This window comes from Harpia harpyja, chromosome 6 (assembly GCF_026419915.1).
Source record: "Harpia harpyja isolate bHarHar1 chromosome 6, bHarHar1 primary haplotype, whole genome shotgun sequence".
NCBI classification, from domain to species: Eukaryota; Metazoa; Chordata; class Aves; order Accipitriformes; family Accipitridae; genus Harpia; species Harpia harpyja.
The window spans coordinates 41931808-41950315 of NC_068945.1; the positions used below are offsets into that span (position 1 = coordinate 41931808).

Below are 18508 nucleotides of genomic sequence, written 5' to 3' on the forward strand. Positions count from 1 at the left end.
GATCCTCCCCTGCCTCATGTTAATTTAGGCCAAAATATTAATTCACTCCCCAGGGAGCATTTCTTTGCTATGTTCTGTACTGAGATATGTATAAATCAGTCTGACTGTGTTAGTTCTGTAGCTGGCATGCAAATGCCAGGTATTCATGGAACAATTGATTGCCCTTAATACTGGACTGTGTAGTGGGCAACACAGAGGCATAGAGATCTTAACTCCTAAGGTATTTTTGTAGCCAGTGATGTTCTGTAGCCAGAAAAAGATGTTCCTTTAACGGGTGATTAAGAGCAAGCACATGACTCTGTATTCTGAAATGAACTTTGTAGACTGTCGAAGCCTGTGAAAATCTTTCTGCCTCCACCAGAGTGAAGCTTCCCTTTATCAGTACCCATTTTAAGGCCCTGAGGACAAAATCTGTGGTAAACAGCTCCCAAGATAAATTAGGGTTGAGAGGACAAAGAACTTCCCTTCTATGAAGTGTGTTGCATTACAGTTATTGATAGGCATTATTTTCACAAATAATAATGCTCTATGCATTGTTTTGTGCAGAAAAGGTCCATCCTTCCTATTCAAATGTGTAACATATATGGAAATGTAAGCAGCCTTTGTTAATCCTCTGTCATTTCTTTACAAAAAGATGTTACAAAATTATGTTTGTTACGTTTAATCCTATAAAACATTTCACCTAAAAAGTTCTATTTCTCATCTTTGCCCTTAAAATTATTTAACTAAGTGCAACTTGCCTTTATGAAAGTCAAGAAATAGAGCCCACCCTTGCTTCAGCATAAGTCACTGGAGAAACTACTGTACTGTAGAAAATATTACATGGGAAGCTTTTTTTTTGGATGAGGTAGAAGGATCTTTAAGCAAGACTTTAAAAGGCCGTCTAGGGTCTAGAGACTCCTCTTATCCATAGTCCTGCATGGTACTTAGCACCTCGAACGGGTTATGTGCCAGACCTGGTGCTGGGCTAGAACCCCAAATGCTATTCAGACCACTTAAAACAGCTGTGTCCCCCCACATTGGAACCCCTTCCTGTAATATTTGTTGACAAAAAGACAAACAACCGAAGAGAAAGGGGAATAGTCCACTGATAGTACTGCTTAAGCCTCTGAAGTGTGACGTGTGCTTGAATCACTCAGTGAAATTCTTTATAATAAACAGCAAGATGAAATTCCACAAAATACTTACAGTTCTTTGCATTAGTAGAGGAGTTTCAGAACAACCTATCCCTTCATCATTAAAACTTGATTCCATATTGATTATGTCTTCAATCACCTCTTCCATCTGATAAAATAATATTTTAAGACCAATCATTACAAACAATAATGGAAACAATGTTATTCTGAAAATACAGAGGAATTAATCTTGAATATTTATTACAGCAATAAAACTGAATTTCAGAAGTTTACATTTTAAAATTCAAACAATTCAAGCATTTTTACACAATATTCACATTTTTTACTTCTTGTGAAAACAGTTTTTGTGGTTTAGCAAGTTACTTCTTTCCTCCCAAACACCAGCCCATTCCCCTTTTTTAACCCCTTATTGCAACACCAAGATCAGATGACAGGAGTGCATTGCTAAGTTGTAACTGTGATCTGTCACCTTCATCAAATGTGTCATATCCACAGCGTATTGTTGCATTGGTGCGGGAAGGCTGAAAGGAACCTGTGGTTCTGCAAGAGCGTGAGTCACTCAAGATTTGGTGGTACACACTGCTCTCAAGATTCAGCAGGCAAAGGTTTGTGTTGTGTTTGGCAGTACACTGGATACTTCTCCAGACAGCCTTCTGGTCCTAATCTGAATCAAAAACTACTGAAGCAGATGGAATAACTAATTAATTACTTGGGATGAAACAGTGAATACTTTGGAGACATATCGACATAGATTTGGACGAGGTACAGCATGAGTTTTCAATGATAATTTTGGTCTGGTTCTGTTCACAAAATAAATTGGGAAAGATCCCGTGATGAACCTGTCACTGTTATCTCTACCGTCTGCAGGAGCAGTTGGCTCACGCTCTGAGGCCTTTCAAGCGGCTCTTGGGAGCTGTCTGAAGAGCTGTAGCTGAAGGAAATGTAGAGGGTCCTATGCAAGGAAAGACAGTATCACACTGGCCAGGGACCTTTTAACACAGGCTTTCAGGCCACCTGGCCCAGCACAGCTCACACATGCACTCCTCTCCTTCTCTAAAAACCAGACATGTGCTGTCCCAGGAGTTGTGCCTAGACTTATCTAGGAAAGTGCTGTCAGGGCCAAAAGGATGCCAAGAAATGCCAGCAATTAGACAATATGAAGGACTACAGTTCACTGCACCAACCTCTGTGTTGGCTCTAAATTATTTGCTCTATATTATTTGCTAATGTAACTATAGCCTACACTCCACCACAGGGCACATCCGCACTAGGAAATTACACTGTGCCAGTCATCTCCCTGAGGCCCTGGGATGGAATTATTCAAATCATTGGAAAGATGCCTGCAAGGATTTTGGCCAGCGCCAACTGTCACTCTCCCAGTCACCACCAGGCACAGTTCAGGAGAGTGGTTTACAAGCAGCTGTCTTGCTCTCCCGGACAGAGAGTGGTACAAGGGCAGGCACCAGTTATTCCTGGTCAGGTACTCAAAGTGCCTGAGAACAGTTCCAGCACGCTGCACTCACCAGCACAGAGGTGACCACAGAGGCCTCCACAAAGGCCGTCTAAAATAATCTTTGCAGGCTAGTGGCTCCAGAAATCCACAAGCCTGACATAAAATGTCAGTTGTCAATGCAGAAGGAATGGAGGGACCCCAGATGAGCTCTCCAGGATGTGTCGGGTTTATTTTTTTCAGTTCCCTCGCGCTTAGCTGCATAACATCCAAATGCTCAAATGGGTCACAGTGTATTTGTAAGATTCTTCTGTTCTGTTAAAGCCCAAGATATGATACAACATCTCTATTTCTCATTTCTGTAGGAATTCCTTTTACCTAATAAGCAGTCTCTTTTGAAATCTGTTGAAGTATTAAAGGCCATAATGATCCACATCTCACACTGGCTGAGAATCTGACATTGCATAATGGCTGTACCTCTATTAAAATCCATGGTGGCACTAAAGTTAGCATATCTATGCCAATTTACCCAAGATAACCCATACATAAATATATCAGCTAACTGAAAAATGAATGAGCAATCCTTTCAGTTACATCTTTAAGGTAATCAGTATTTAACTTTGTTATGCAGCTAGGATAATACTTTTAGACAGAAATAACTGTCATCTGAAAAAAAAGTTTTGCATTGCGAAGTACGTATTCAAAAAACGTACAGCAATATATGACGCATAGATAAAAAGATGCAACAGTACATTTTAACTGGCAGTAATTCAGAAGTCTGATCATGCAATAAGCTATTCATTCAAGGAATCACCCATGTAATCCAAAAGGATTCAGGGATTAAGTGCTGCAACTGAAGACCCCATGAAAGTAAAGTAAGCTCTCTCTTGCCCACTACCAATACAAGGTGGGTCATGTAATGTTTTTGTAGAAGTACGCAAAGCCCATTTCCCCATTCCTTTCACCAGCCCCGCCCTACCGCATTTTCGTGTTCGCCTCCAAGGGCCAGCAGCTTGGTAACAGGGCTTTCTGGCGTGCCAATATCGCTGACAGGAGGCATGTGTCCGTTTCGTAAAATGGAGGTCACTCCCACAGGCTGGATTGTGTGGGAGTGCGACAGGGAGAGCGTCTGGCTGGACAGCTTGGTATCGAGGGTCAGGTACTGCTTCACCTGGTGCCTCTGGCTTTGCTGTATGTGGTATCTAGACTGATTTTCCAAGTGTGTTTGTACCTGGGAAAGAATGGAAACAATTGCTAAAGTTTCAAGTTACCGGTACCAGTATTTGCCCGTATGTTCACTTATAAAACTTCAAAACAATAGATTCAGCTTTAATAACACTTGGACAGAATTATTATTAACCTTAATTTTTTTTTTTTCAGTTTTGCACCCTTACACATTTCTTATTTGCATACTATTTTCACCTAACACAGCTGAATAAACCTTCTGAACAATTATCAAAGAAAAGTTATGAAAGAATTAGAAAAGATAAACATGATCCTGAGAAAAGACCAGAACTATGCTACACATTTTTCTCTTCTCATTTAAGAATGATCTCTGTTGAAATCGATGGTCATTACAATCAAATCTACAGGCATATATGTACTCTAAAATTAATATCAGTGTATTTACTCTTTCATACTTGAAAGAGTAAATAAATGTATAAAGGAAAACATAATCCAACCAACTTCAAGTAATATCAACAGCAGCAGATATTCACTCATACCTAAATCCACATTTGGCTCACCTTGTAGTAAGTACAGTCAGTTAAATGAGGCATTGCTGTACTTTTGCAAAAAAAAAAAAAAACCCAAACAACAAAATGAAGAGTCCAAGCTATCGTCCTGGATGACTGTTCACTATCCTCAAACCACACAGTCTTCTTGAATTGCCTCTTGAGGACAGAACACTTTTTGAGCTGGTAGGACTTTATAAACTGAGTGGTCATGCCAAAATGGCTAATTGAGTGAGACTTTGGGCCATCCTTTGATTACAGAGATTGACAGTTGCTACTTCAAACAGTTCCCATTTCAGATCAATGTCACATTCCTGCAATTTAACTACCAGAGGAGCACTGCATACACAAACCTTACTGTCATTTCAGCCCTGTGGCTTTCTCCTCTTCCTATGGCATGACTGGTCACAAATTTCTTGTAATAAATTTTTCTCAAGTGGCCTCTGTGTAAACATGATTAATATTTGTTAAATAATAGCAAGACTTGCTTTGCAGCCCTTTTTTCTCTAAAAAAAAAAATTCAGTCATTTAAACAAACTTCTTTTTAATTCCCCTAACATAAATAAGCAGAGATAAATAGCCCATAAAAGGGGGTTGCATTTAAATTAGCTGTATTTTTGTACAATATTGCAGTACCTACTTTATTTTTAATCATGTTATGGTGGCATGTCTAGAATTATTTTAATTATGTTTCTTTAAACTAATTTTCTAGTCATAAAAAAAAGATTAAGACATCCAGTAATGACTATAATATTAATTATTTTGATGTAAGCCTTAAAGTTATTAAATAACATTCCATTAAAATATTGATATAAAATCTTAAATATGGTGTTTATATTTTCCTGTTTTATGTTAGGAAGGTATGCATCCCTTGTAAGGTTTTAAAAACTGCATGTGTATTTGGGATTTACTTAAATCATGATACTACTTCTCTTAACTGAGATCCTTGTGTTAGTTTTAGAAAGTGTATAATGTACTGTTAATTTAAGCTCTGATTTATCACGTGTAAGGATACATGTAAAACCATCCCAAATCATTCAGATACTTGTGCATCTATTTGTTCCTTCAGCTTCAGTAAGGCTTAAGCTCATATTGAAAGTTAGACAATCAAGCAGTTTCTTAAATTAGAATCCAAACATGAAATCTACTGCATGCCAGTTTAACCAGAGTATCAATCTTGGGTGAAATGCAATGTGCTGAGCAAAAGAAAATATGTCCCGTTGTATGGCCAGAGCAGGGATTTGCTGTGCACCCTTGTCTTCTGCTGCTGTTTCAGAAGCACCCAGGGACACTTTGTGCTTGTGCTGGACTCTAGGGTCACTGCATGAATCCACGCAAAGTGACCACTACCCAGACTCTTGCAGTGCCTAAACTGATGAAGATCTCTTTCCAGCAGTGCAGAGCACTGCAATCAACAGCTTTGAAAGTACAGCTTCTTCACATGGCATAAATGGGAGTGGGATCAATGCATAGGCTACAAATGCATCTACTACACTTCACCCCAACTACTTTTTTCTCTTAAATGAAGCTGGTGATCGCTCTGTAATGAGCAATGAATTGTTGTCTTAGAAATTCTCCAGGTCTACCTGAAGCATGAAATTCAGAATATCACATATCTTCAAATTGAATGGGAAACATAAGAAATTTGCAGTGCCTGAAGTCTATACTACGTTGATTTAAAATTTGTTTTTAATACGGGATTTCAGTAAGGAAGTGGGTTCTGCCACAAGAAGTTTGCTGAAAACTCAGTGGCTTGCTTTTTGCTTTCTCTGGACTTCAGATTGCTAGTGGTAGACCAAAACCTCTGTGCAGCCTGATTTCCTAGTGAACCACCACAGGGCCATCCCACCAGGCAAGGGGAGGATCTGTGAAAGACAATCAGCTAACTGCTGACTAAGTAAAAAATCAACTTATTTTGTACGATATTCTTTCAGTGCTTATATCCTGTCGGTACTGTCCTGAACTTCCACAAACAGGAAAAGATTTTAAAGCTTCGTTGATGGGATCTGTTGCTATGGTTTTGCAAAACTCTCTATCCCCTTTTCTGTGCCAGCCATAGTCATTACAAAGCAGAACCATTGAGGTTAAAAAGACCTATGCCCTGATTTTCAAGAAGTACCTGAAGTTGCAATCCCTGATCATCTTTATATACCTAAATAAGTCTTAGAAGTGAATGCTAATAATAAGAAGTAAAGCACTTTTGAAAGTCAAACCACTATGTAAAGACAAAGCAGAGCTGGAATCCTATTTTTATAATCATACTGCTAGTGTATAATAAATGGGGAAAAAAAGTCATGGTATGCTAAAGGAATACTAAGATTGCAAGTCAAGCTCTCAAAAATTAGAAATGACTGTTAAAACTGCCCATGCAACATGTGTGAAATAGGAGCAGAAACTCAAAACTTAACTTTATGAAACCAGATAGTCCAGTTTGCTCTCCACTGGGGTGCTGGATGACTTCTATTATCTTATATCGGTAGTATTAAGCTAAGTTTCAGTTTAGGTTTTCTGAAAATTTTAGATGAAATAAACTATCTTAAATAACTATTACATAATTACAGATATTAAACATTGACTTGATTTTGAGCTTCTTTTTAATGGTGTAAAAAGAGGGGCTAAGCACTGGCATGGGTTGCCCAGAGATGTTATGGAATCTCCATCCCTGGAGATTTTCAAAACTTGACTGGACACGGCCCCGAGCACCTGAGGAAGCAAAAGAAGTCTAGAAATAGCCAGGGAAATTTGAACTGGTAGTCTAAATATTGAAACTCTGGATAATTATTATTAAGTCTGGGAAAAAAATAGTATCAGGTTAGGGGTTCAGTGAAATAAATGCAAAAAGTGAAAGAACTGAAAGATCACTTTCCAATTTTCACCAATCCCTCGCATAAGTAATCCCACAAATAAAACAGTCCAGACCGATATGCACTTAGCTGCTTAGAGACCTTGATCATGTGCATATCTTAGATCCACCAGATAAGGTCCTTCTACAAAAAATTGAAAAAAAAAGATTTTTCAGAGTAGAACCATCATTATTTTGCCCAATAATCCTGGTACAGTATCCTCCAGCAGTGTTGGGAGACTAATTTTCTAATTCCTTTTGAGGAGTTCCCATAATCTGTGAGACCATTTTGCTATGTGAAATTTTAAGGTGAGGGTGTCTTAAAGCTTCTTTGGAGCAGGGACTTGCAGCATTGATGCTGACACACCCTTTACTGTCACAACAGTCTGACTATAGGGTTACCTTTTTTTTTTTACCTCTCTCTGGGTCAATGAATATTTAATAATTTGTTTAAAGCAGAACAGCTTGAAAGGAAGACCCTGAGATGGTTTTCAGGGTAGAACGTCCAAGAAGCTGGCAGCTCCGTGGAATCTGGCTTCTCATCTCTGATACACATTAAGCAGTGTGATTTGATAAAGCATATCTTCTAGCTCTCAGCAGACCATTTTCTATTAAATGTCTCTCTGCCTTCCTATTTTTTTGTGAAATGGATGACCTTGCTTGTTGACATGCTTGATTTCTGGGAATCCCTAGCAGAAATAGGCACTCAGTGACCACCTGACGATCCAGATCCTGACTCAGACAAGCCTCAGATACAGCCCAGGACTTAGCGTTGTCCTGCTGGCACATCTGCTCTAGCTCTTGGTATAGTCAGGGACCTGACCCTTCCTGCCAAGTGTTCCTAAAGTTATATAGGCTCTTTTGACTATTGGGTGTGCAAGGTGTAACACGGTGACGAATTTGCACAGATGAAGTGCTGGTTCTCCTCCCAGGCATTCTCTTGCAGCAGCTATGGCCATGTACTTTAAATGCTAATTATTCTAGATTATTTGAGGAGTGAAGGACAGCATAAAGTTCAACAGTAAATAGATTATCCACTCCCTCCTAGGCACTGCTTTTGTCTACTATCTGGCTTTCCTAATCATGGTGAAATTAAAGCCTATTCAGAGCCACAAACATCAAGCATGCAGGGAGCCAAAAGCATCCAGCCCAAACTCAAATATTATAATTGCACTAGAACAAAGCTAGAACAGAAATGAACACTTTGAGATGGATTTTTTAATCCAGACAAGATCCCAATGCACATGTAACTGACTGTACCTATTTCTATTTTATATCTCACTGACAAGCCAGTTCTGAGAACAAGAACATAACAGCCTTTCAGAATTACAGGTGCATATTCAAACTTCTTCAATCGCTCTTTCTAATTTGAGCACATATCATCATGTTGTAAAGCTGCGGTAGAGTTGTGTAATGTCTTTTCCCACATTCTCACTAATTTTACTTTCATTTCTAATATATTGCACAATGGCATAACTAGGCCTTCAGTAGATTATTTACATAAAATATTTTACTTCCACATTTGCTGATGAGATTTTTTTTCCATTAGTAAAAGAATACCTAGCATGCCAAAAATAAGAAAGAGGGCATATTTAGGGGACCTAAAGGAGGCAAGAACAATCTCAGCAGTATTCCGGCAAGTAGCAGTGCTACATCTTGTATTGGTATTCCACTAAGGGCAAGGAGGTGATACCTGTTCTCCCAGGCTGCTTAGCCCTACATCAGTCCTGGGAGAAATAATAGGAATACTGAAAAGATATTCAATTAATAAATTATTAAAAGATAGGAATATAATTAATGCTAGTCAACATAGTTCTGTGCAAAATAAGCCTTGTCAAACAAATCTACTTCTGCTCTTTGATGAGATTTCAAGTTAGGTTGCCAAAGGTAACGATGTAGGTATAATACACTTCAACTTTTGTGTGCCTTTTGACTTAGTATCATTCAATATTCTAATTAAAAATATAGCACTACACAATATCAATAAAGCGTGTTTTAACTGGATTAAGAATTGGTTAACGAACATGCATAAGAAAGTAATCAGCAAAGGCTTGGCATCAGAAAGAGGTGCTCTTCAGTCTTGTACCACTCAACATTTCCATCCGTGATTTGGGACCAATGAAAAATAAAACCAACTAAAAAGAATAAATATTTTTTAGACTAGTGATCCCACTGAAAGAAAATGTGTTCCCAGTCAGCCAAATACACATCTGCATATGCTGGAGGAAGAAATATAGGATGCAACAACAGAGAAAACTGAACAGATAAAACACTGGAAACAACGAGTCTGTAAAGAATTTGGGGTCATAACAAACCAACAAAGCAGGAGTGTCCAGGTGATGCTATAGCAAGAAAGGGAAAATGACATAAAGGAAGTAAGTAGTGAACAGGAGCCTGGCTTTACTCTTCTTTTATTTATGGCTCACAAGAGATCAATAATGGAATCCTAAAAATATTTCTACCTGGAACATTTTTAAAACACTGTTTAAAAAACTTAAAAAATGCAGAAAAGAACTATGGAAGTAATTGAAGACCAAGAAGAGTGTTTTGACGAAAGTTTAAAGAAACTCAGCTATGTTCTTGCTGTCAAATTGAAATCTGTGAAATTTGTGGGAGATGCTGAATGTGGCAGGGTTTTTCAGCTATCACAGAAAGCATGGCAAGAGCCACTGGCCACAAGCTGATGTTAGGCAAGCTCATATCGGAAATTATGTGAAGAAACAGTGAAATACTCAAAAGGAAATGCTCTAATTGCTGTTTTCTTCAAACTAAGGGTCGATGACTTTCTGGAAGAGATGCATTAGCCAAAGCCAAGACATACTTTTATCAAACACATTCTTGGACTCAAAGATGAGTACTAGGATAATAACTGAATGGAATACAAAGCCTGTGATTTTAGAGGAATTAGAATGCGTGGTCTAATAGTCCTTTCTGTGTTTAAATTTTATGGATTTTTTGGATCTGAGAACTGGCTATTATAATAGCAACTTTTTCTTTGATGAAAATTCACTCTGAATTTAATAAATGTTTAAGTCTGCTACAAAATAATATGCTTAGATATCGTCATAGTGTACTGGGCAGAACCCAGTAGACTTCACTACAGTTTGCCATTTATGTTGGATGTTCATTTGTTCCAGTGTTTTTAATAGCTTTTGAAGTAAAATTTCTCACCCCAACGGGATCACATAATTTATCATTTGTCCTGAACACAACACATCTCTGAAACTGTTTGAGTTATGGGGCTTCATGTTCTTTTCAGCCACTGTACCAGAAAATAAGCATCTAATTATGAACTTTTTAATTATTAAAATGTTCTGTAAGTACCCAAAAAGTCTAATTCCATTTTAAGATAAGAAACACAGTCACAACACAGACTATTTTAGCTCTATTTCTGAGGACTTTCAAATGGATTTTAAGGGTTAGGGAAAAGAAAGCATTTTTAGTGATGAAATAATCCTTTTTAACTTCTATTACAAATGAACATCAGTTGTTTGTTTGTCCTGCTCTTTCTATTAAACTTGTTGAGAAAAGGGTATTTGTGATATTATTTCATAATAAAATGAAATTTCAATTTAACTTAGCAATTATACACTTCTATTCTATCTTAAAAACTATCACCAAATAACGTAGCTGTTCACTTTAATGTTTAGTTTATAAAAGCATGTGTGATTATGTCAATTAATTACTTAAGCTAAACACAGTAATTAATTTTTAAATGTGAATATTTTTCTTATTGGAACTTTGATCTGACTAGATGAGACCTTCTCCATTAATATGCATGAAGAGAGAATACAAAGCAAAAGACATCCAGTCTGGCAACTCACGGCCGTGTTTAGTTGATGCCTTACAGTAGCTTTCAAGTTAAGAAAAAATTCTCATGTGACTCTAGTGCACTATTTTTCATCTTATTTAACCTTTGACATCATATTCATCAGGAACTTGTGAATGTTCTTTCAAGGGTGAAGAGACTGAAGAGGAAACATTTTAAAGTTCTTTGACAAAGGCCGTGTCTTCAACAATCACTACCGCTTCTGTATTTTGGTATCTCGGTGTCTAAAAATAGCTGATAATTATAAATGTGGGGTAGGATGGGAGCAATCGGAAATTCTCCATCACACTGCCAACCATTATGAAAAGCAAGAGGAATGTGGGAGCAGAAGAACTGCAGAACGGACTTTGCAGAAACCAGTGCTGGGTAAGGAAACTTTCTCTGCACAGCGCAGGCAGCAGAACAGCGTTCCTCTCGGGGAGAGAAAGGTGGCCGGGCTCTCAGGGCTGTGGCTGTTAGAGGCTAGATCTTACAGCTAGCCATTTCCTCTCAAATCCCCGTGCAGACGCAGGGATTTTGATAGCATTCCCCATTGTGGTATTCTCCGGCACTCACTGAGCATTGATGGAGCTCAGTTCTTTCAGGTATTCCTCTGTGCTAACCTCCTTGTGCAATCAGAAATGAGTTGGGGAAAGCCAACTACCTGCACCGAGCAGCTACAGAGACATTATCAAAGCAAGCACTGCCATTTGCGCCCGTGTACCTGAGACACTCTTGGCTTCTTAATTGAACTCCTGCAGTTAAGATACACACAGCTCTGATGGCTCCTTATCCATCACCAGCTTGACTTCTGAAGAAAGGATCCCTAAGGTCTTAAGGCCAGTTTGTCATGTTTTAAAATAACAATGAGTCTCGATGACTTTGTGGTCTTCACTGGCAGAAAAGACTCAAGTTTTTAACATTGCACTATAAAAACAGCCTATAAAGTTAAGCAAAGCAAACTACAGGAAGTATTTTTACAAAACTATCCCTTTGATTTAAGTTAGAATCTAAGCTGAAAATCTAAACTGTGAATAAAACCAACCATGACAGTTAATAGGCCACACAAGCATAACAACGGACCACAATCAAATTATGAATCCCCGGCTAATATCCTTACACCGACTCTGCACAGTGACCCTGTCCATGCTCTCATTGATTCATGAGATCTGTGAATATAATAAATCTTTACTGTTCCAGTTCCTCTTTATTGTTGATGTTATTAAAGGACAGTGAATGTGACTCTTGCATTTGAAGAATGGAAAGAAACTTTTTGTACGGCTAGCTATGTTTAAAGAGCTAGGTCCTGATACCTTTACTTAACTACGTGTCTGTATCTTCAGAAGTTATTCAGATTAGGACACCTAATAAGATGCTATTAAATGGAGAAGGGGTTCTCACAAATGTATTCAAGGAAAATCAGTTTTGAATATGGAAAGTACAATCATCTGGGTTTTAGTTAAATATCGTCTGCTAATGAACTTCCACCAGTGCAGTTTGTTCGGTCCTTGTAGAATAAATAAAATAGCAGCATGAAAAGTTCTGTATTTGTCAACTGCAACAACTAGCACAGATCCAGAAAAATTACAGTTATAGCAGCATGGGAAATCCGTAACTAGAATCATGTATTTTGTTCAGAGATTCGAGGTTTTCTGACAAATATTGTATGTCAAAAAGAAATCTACTCCAAAATATAGGATTCGTATCATACAGGCTGGTATGGGGATCAGGAATAATGAAAATGCTTGCAGACATGAAAGTTTATATTTTAATGGCAACATTTTTAACTACTTAGTTTCAGATGAAAGCACTCAGAAAAGACAAAAGATGGCTGTATTATGAAGATCCATATATTCTGTTTTGTTATCCATAGGTAAAGTTTGGAGTATAGGTCTAACATTGGAGAGAACCCGTAGGTATGTGTACTACCTTTATGTATAGATGAGAAAGTCAGGTGACCGAGCTTCAAAATGAATGAACCAAAAGAAGAAAGATCACTGGTGTGATGGCTACTTTACTAAATTCCTGAATAGTTTCAAAAGGCTCTGGTTTGTTCTTTGATTTCTAATTGTTTTCATGTGACAACTATAATTTTCTTACTTGTATCTCACTTTAAAGGTTAAGAGAATTCAGAGAGAAGTCAGCCTTAGTAAGAAGAGGGAGCATGAAGTAACAAGTTTCTCATTGTTTGCTACACATATTTTCTGGCTCCCCAGGTGAGCAGACGCTGTATCATTTGAGATGCAATGAAGGCAGTAATATCCCTCCTGTTCAGTTAGACAGCAAAACAAACTTAGAAGCTAGATCTAAAAAGTGTATTTTCCTGGTATGTAAGGATATGGGCATCAAATATAATGTGGGAAAAAAGTACTGATGGTAAAACTGTAAAAGGAGAAAATAGTACTTTGGCATTTGAGTATACTGATATTTCTGAGGGAAGGGTATGCCTTTCTGTCCTTACTTCGTCATTCCATTGGACAAGTAGTGTTTGCACACAAAACCCAACATTTATAATGCGCTTTCCAATAACTTTGTAATGTTTTGGCAGCACAAGCTGAAGAAGAAAAAGACAAAACCTGAACACAATAAGCCTACCTCTGGCGCGCTATTCTTCAAAAATAGAGTAAGCTCAAAAGGTTTAGTGATTTTGGATAAAACCACTGGTTTTGCCTATTTCTACTATGAAAGATTCATGACTGTATGCCAAGGAGACTACATCAACTTCCTCAAAAAAGTGAAAGCCATTGGCTGAAAAGCACGATCAGTTTGTTAAAAGTGGTAACAATTTCACCACCAGATGACAGCACTGCTTATTACTAACTTCTTTCTGTGTGTTTCAGTCCTCCCTCATTTTGAAAACAAACTGTACTGAGGTATGCACCCCCCAGCCCATGCATTGCAAGAACTGAGGAAACAAAGCCAGTGGCATAAGGTGGTTTGGTGAGGTAGTCACATCAGGGAGGCTAATCTGTTGGACAAGCTATTTTAAGTCTGTGAAGGGTTATAGCTTCTGTAAAGACACAGACAAAACCAGCTTCAGCCTGAGAAAAGTGCTTTCTATTGCTTTCCTCAGTCTCAGAATGATAAAGGGGGCAAGGGGGGAAGATTTCAAAGTAGGCATCTTAGGTTTCAGCTTCACAACACGATTTTTGTGAAATCAAGGCAGCAACATCATTTTGGGCCAGCTTAGGATCTGGCCACAAAGTGTGCTTTCATACAAGGGGAGCAGATTGGGTTAGCTGACAGCAGTAGGTGACATTTCCATCAAAAACAGGAATGGCACATCAAGAACAGCTATATGAGAAAAAAGTAACAAAAATATTTCATATCAGTTGTTAAGAGCATTTTTTTAAATCCACCTGGTCCATTTTGTGTTCAAATATATTTTATGGCTGTAAGTGGCAATGAGTCTGACCATGTTGATGTTTCAGGATGCTGTTGGCATGCTGTTCATGAGGTTAGCAAACATTACTTTCAGTACTTGAACACCAGCTACAAATCAGTATAGTCGTTCAGCAATACACTTCCGCTTATGTTCTGAGACTAATAACAGTGGATTTACAGTGCAGTAATTACGTGGCCCTTGAAATACTTTAATAATTTCATAGGATTTATGTTTGTCACTATTTGTACAAATAAGAATTAAATAAAGACCCTAGCTGTTAGTGAAAAAACACCTCATAGTCCCAGAAATTATAACAACTATAAATTTTCACTTAAAATTGTATAATTTAGTTCAAGGAGTTTTTTCTGAACTATAGTTTTGCATGTTTGAGTCTGAAAAGATATTTTTCAGCCTAACACTGATAAATATCTGCTAAAGAGGAGAAAGGAAGCTGAGAATTCATTGAGAGAACACTTACAGAGTGCAAGGCTCCAAACGTTTCTGTTTTGCTGTACTCTGCAGTTGACTGGAAATGTCACAAAAATAGCATAATTGGTACTTTCAGTACTGAACTGAGCAAGCAGTCTTGCCTTTTGATGTGTATTTAAACTAATCTTAGTTCACAACATGTTCTGTTCAGCAGTAACTCAATTAGCCAAAAAAAAAAAAAAAAGATCCTAATACAATTTCTACTGTACAACAGATCAAAATTCAGTTCCTTTCATAATCTCTTAAATTCTGAAATCAGCCTTTAAAAACCTTTAGAACAAGAACTGCTGTAAAAACACCGTAAGTAGAATCGAAAGGCAGCCTAGCAGAAATAGGTACATGTCCTTCAGTGTTAGAGTTGTACATTACAGCATTTCCATTTCCATTCAGGTACAGCAAACATTTGTGTACTTAGTAGGCACTACACAACAGGAGCTGGAGGAGTGATAACTCAACAGTTTTCAGCCAATATCCACTAAATAAAAACATGTTAATTAACAGAAGATGATTGATTTTACTGGGATTATTCAAGAAAAATTCCCACTTAGTTTGAATGAGAGTTCTGTGTGAATATGGAATTAAAGATTACTACTGGTAAGTCATTATTAAGAGTATTAATTATAAGCTGTGTTGTACAGAACAAGTATTTCAAATGTAATGGTCCTAATGTGGAAAGGAATGTACAAGTTAAAAATAAGTTGTTAGGATTGCCTAGAAAAATGATTGTCATAGCTACGTATCTGTGTGAAATCTTTCTGCCCCCAAAATAATTTTTTTAGTTGAAAGTAACAATATTTAATAATGGTAACAGTATTTTAAAGAGTCTTCAGTATGTTGCCACAAAACTTTCAGCAGGAAAACATGTCACAGTGTTTGTACTGCAACAAAGCCGTGTGCTGTGAATGTTAACACTAAGATTTAGTAAGTGAGTTTATTAGTATTAACAAATTTATTTAATTATCAAGTGAGTTAATTAGCATTTATCAGCATAATCAGTAGGCCACGTTATGGAAAGAAGGCAAACAGTAGCCTCTTTGGTCTGCCTTAAGAAGATCACAGATAAAACCGTGATTCTGTCACAGTGCAAAATAAAGCAAGAACCGATTAGCCTGATTTTCATCACACAGTTAAAGTGCAGAAACATTGGTTTGCCAGCATAGTTACCTACCAGCAGTGCCTGGATTTCTATCAGTTTTATCATCTCTACGAAACAACATTGCCCCAGAGCCCAGGTACCCGAACACAGCAGGGCAAACAAGAAAGATCTAGTACAAATCTGGCCATGAATAATGTATGTCACTGTTTGTATATCCAGTTGGTTCGAGGGAGAGAAAGGAGAAGTGGTTCATAAGGGTATTTCCTTAACTCTGGCTGGAATTTCAGTTAAAGAAGAAGAAATGATGCAGCACTTCTAAGGAAAGAAACTTCCTGTCTGTGTCTTAAATGCATTATTAACTGAAGAATAGATGCAGAAAGAAATCAACAGCATAATAGTATGGCCATGTTTGCTGTTTCCTTCAATCACTTTGTCAGTCTGTCATCACTGCTGCTATTCAAAAGGCCACAAAGCTTAAACACGGAGGCAGAACTCTTCCTATTACAGTCTTTTATTATCATAATATAGAATGAGATAATTAACTGTAACATCAAACACTAGGGTTATTCTCAAGCCAGTTCACAGTCCCAGTTTATTCAGCACTGTTTCAAAGTAGTTTAACAACAAAATTTACTGAGATTTACTTGAGCTTATCACCATTTCTGTACCTGTATGCAGAGCATATATGTAAAACAGTTCCATTTCGATAACACCCTTATTTTTCTCAGTCAAGTCCAGATTTTGTCCTTATGTTGGTGGCCCTCAGGACCATCCCACTGAATGAGCAGGTGCATAAATGCTTGCCAGAGTGGGGAAGGCTTTCTTACAGGAAACTGACAGAAAGGACAGCATAGGTAAATGTGGCTTCAGACTGCAAAAGTGCTGGTCTCTGAGCTGTGTTTTTGCCTTGTCCCTCCTTTGACAACAGCTGCACGAGTGCACATCTCACTGTTATAGTCAGGATGGTCTCTATAATGGGCAAGAGTATCCTTCCCTAAAGATTACAAAATCCCACTACTTGAAGTTCAGAATTCCCGCTGGCCCTCCCCCACAGCTGGATTTCCAGCAGAAGAGTTTAGCTTGTCACATCAATCCATAAGTCTCCAGCCCAGCTAAATTTAAGTTGCATTTTCAATTCCTGAAGCAAGATTTGCATGTCGACTACTAAAGTTTCATTTTCGCTTCCAAAGGTACACATTACAGTATTGTAGCCTTTCTCTCTTCAAAAACATTTATAGTGCAGTTGAGTCGAAATTTACATTGGACAAGGTAAGTGAAAAGGTCCTTTTCAATTATATCACCAACCCCCTTTTCTCCTGCACAAAGGTCTCCATAAACCTTGAATGAGAAACTAAGCATAGCGGTATCAGCAGAGAATACTCAAGTCACCTGAGATTTGCAGATGGCATTATCCTCCTATTTGCTGGAAAGCTTTGAGGCAGTGATCAGTGTAGTGGGAAGAGCAGGAAATGCTGACTTGGGATGAATAGGTGCAAAACAAGAACAGCATTTAATATGATTATGAAAGGGGATAACACTATGACTAATAAAATTTAGAAAATTTAGACCAGCTGGCTAGATTAGGCTGATAATGTAAATAGAAAAAAATTGGGCTTGATAAAAGCTGTCAGAAGACTGAGCGATGGAAAGAACATTAATTTCAGTCTCTACTTAAAGATATTTTGCGTACCCCTGTATTCCTAGACAGAATACTTGAAAGCAAAGATAAAGCCCTTCACCAAGAAAAGAGGGAAAATAAAACCGTGAAAGAAAAGAAAGATGAGTCTGTCATCATAATAAAAACTAAACAACCTTAAAAGAAGAAAAGGGAAATCGAGATGAGACAATTACACAAGGTGGGAAGTAGACAAAACAAAAACAACCAGAGAATGTTGGAACATAATAAAAAGAAGAAATTTAGACCCTATTCCAGTTTTCTAGTGGATAGTTTACTTAGGTGCCAAGGCTAAAACTGGCCCTGGCAGTAAGCAGCACGAAGCAGTGCTGCCATAATAAACATAAAGGATTGGAGTTCCCAGTTTGGCACAAGAAAATGTCCTGGGTGGTTAGGTAGAAGAAATATTTAACTATTAAACAAAACAAAGAAAGAGAAAGTGTTCAACATAAAAACAAGCTTGGATGCAGAAAATCTTCATTAGCTCACTTTCTGTATTTGCACAGAACAAAGGGTCCTAAAGTTACACCTGAAGCTGAAGAGACCACAGGAGTACATCAGCCAGAAAGCCCTTTGCCAGCGTGGGCTGGGGATCACACAAAAGACTACCAGCAAAACAAGACACGCTGCTAATCCCCACCAGGCTTTTGATCATCTTATGGATCCAAAGTAGTCCTGGTTGTTTTGTTGCTAGGTTTCTCTTCAAGTTGGCAAAATTGGACCAGACAGTGAATAGGCAAGCAAATAATTTAAAGCTTTAACTGATTCATTAAAGAAAATCCCAGTCTATCCTCCCTCATAGACAAGAAGACGGTACCAGCTTTACAGTTTCAGTGTTTAGAGGATGTATGCAGAAACTTATCTGAAATAGATTTTATGTCAAAATGTGCAAGG

At 37.9% G+C, this 18508-nt stretch overlaps 1 protein-coding gene across 2 annotated transcripts in view; it reads right to left on the minus strand.

The window, feature by feature from the left end:
* Positions 1–18508, minus strand: part of TFEC (transcription factor EC) — a 71884-nt gene that overhangs the window by 37825 nt on the left and 15551 nt on the right. For both annotated transcript variants that reach the window (XM_052790560.1, XM_052790559.1), the window contains exons 2-3: positions 3566–3817; positions 1189–1284 (exon numbers count right to left, since the gene is read on the minus strand). In XM_052790560.1, the coding sequence (XP_052646520.1) occupies positions 1189–1284; positions 3566–3646 (177 nt within the window). In that variant the 5' untranslated portion in view covers positions 3647–3817. The remainder of the gene's footprint in view (positions 1–1188; positions 1285–3565; positions 3818–18508) is intronic.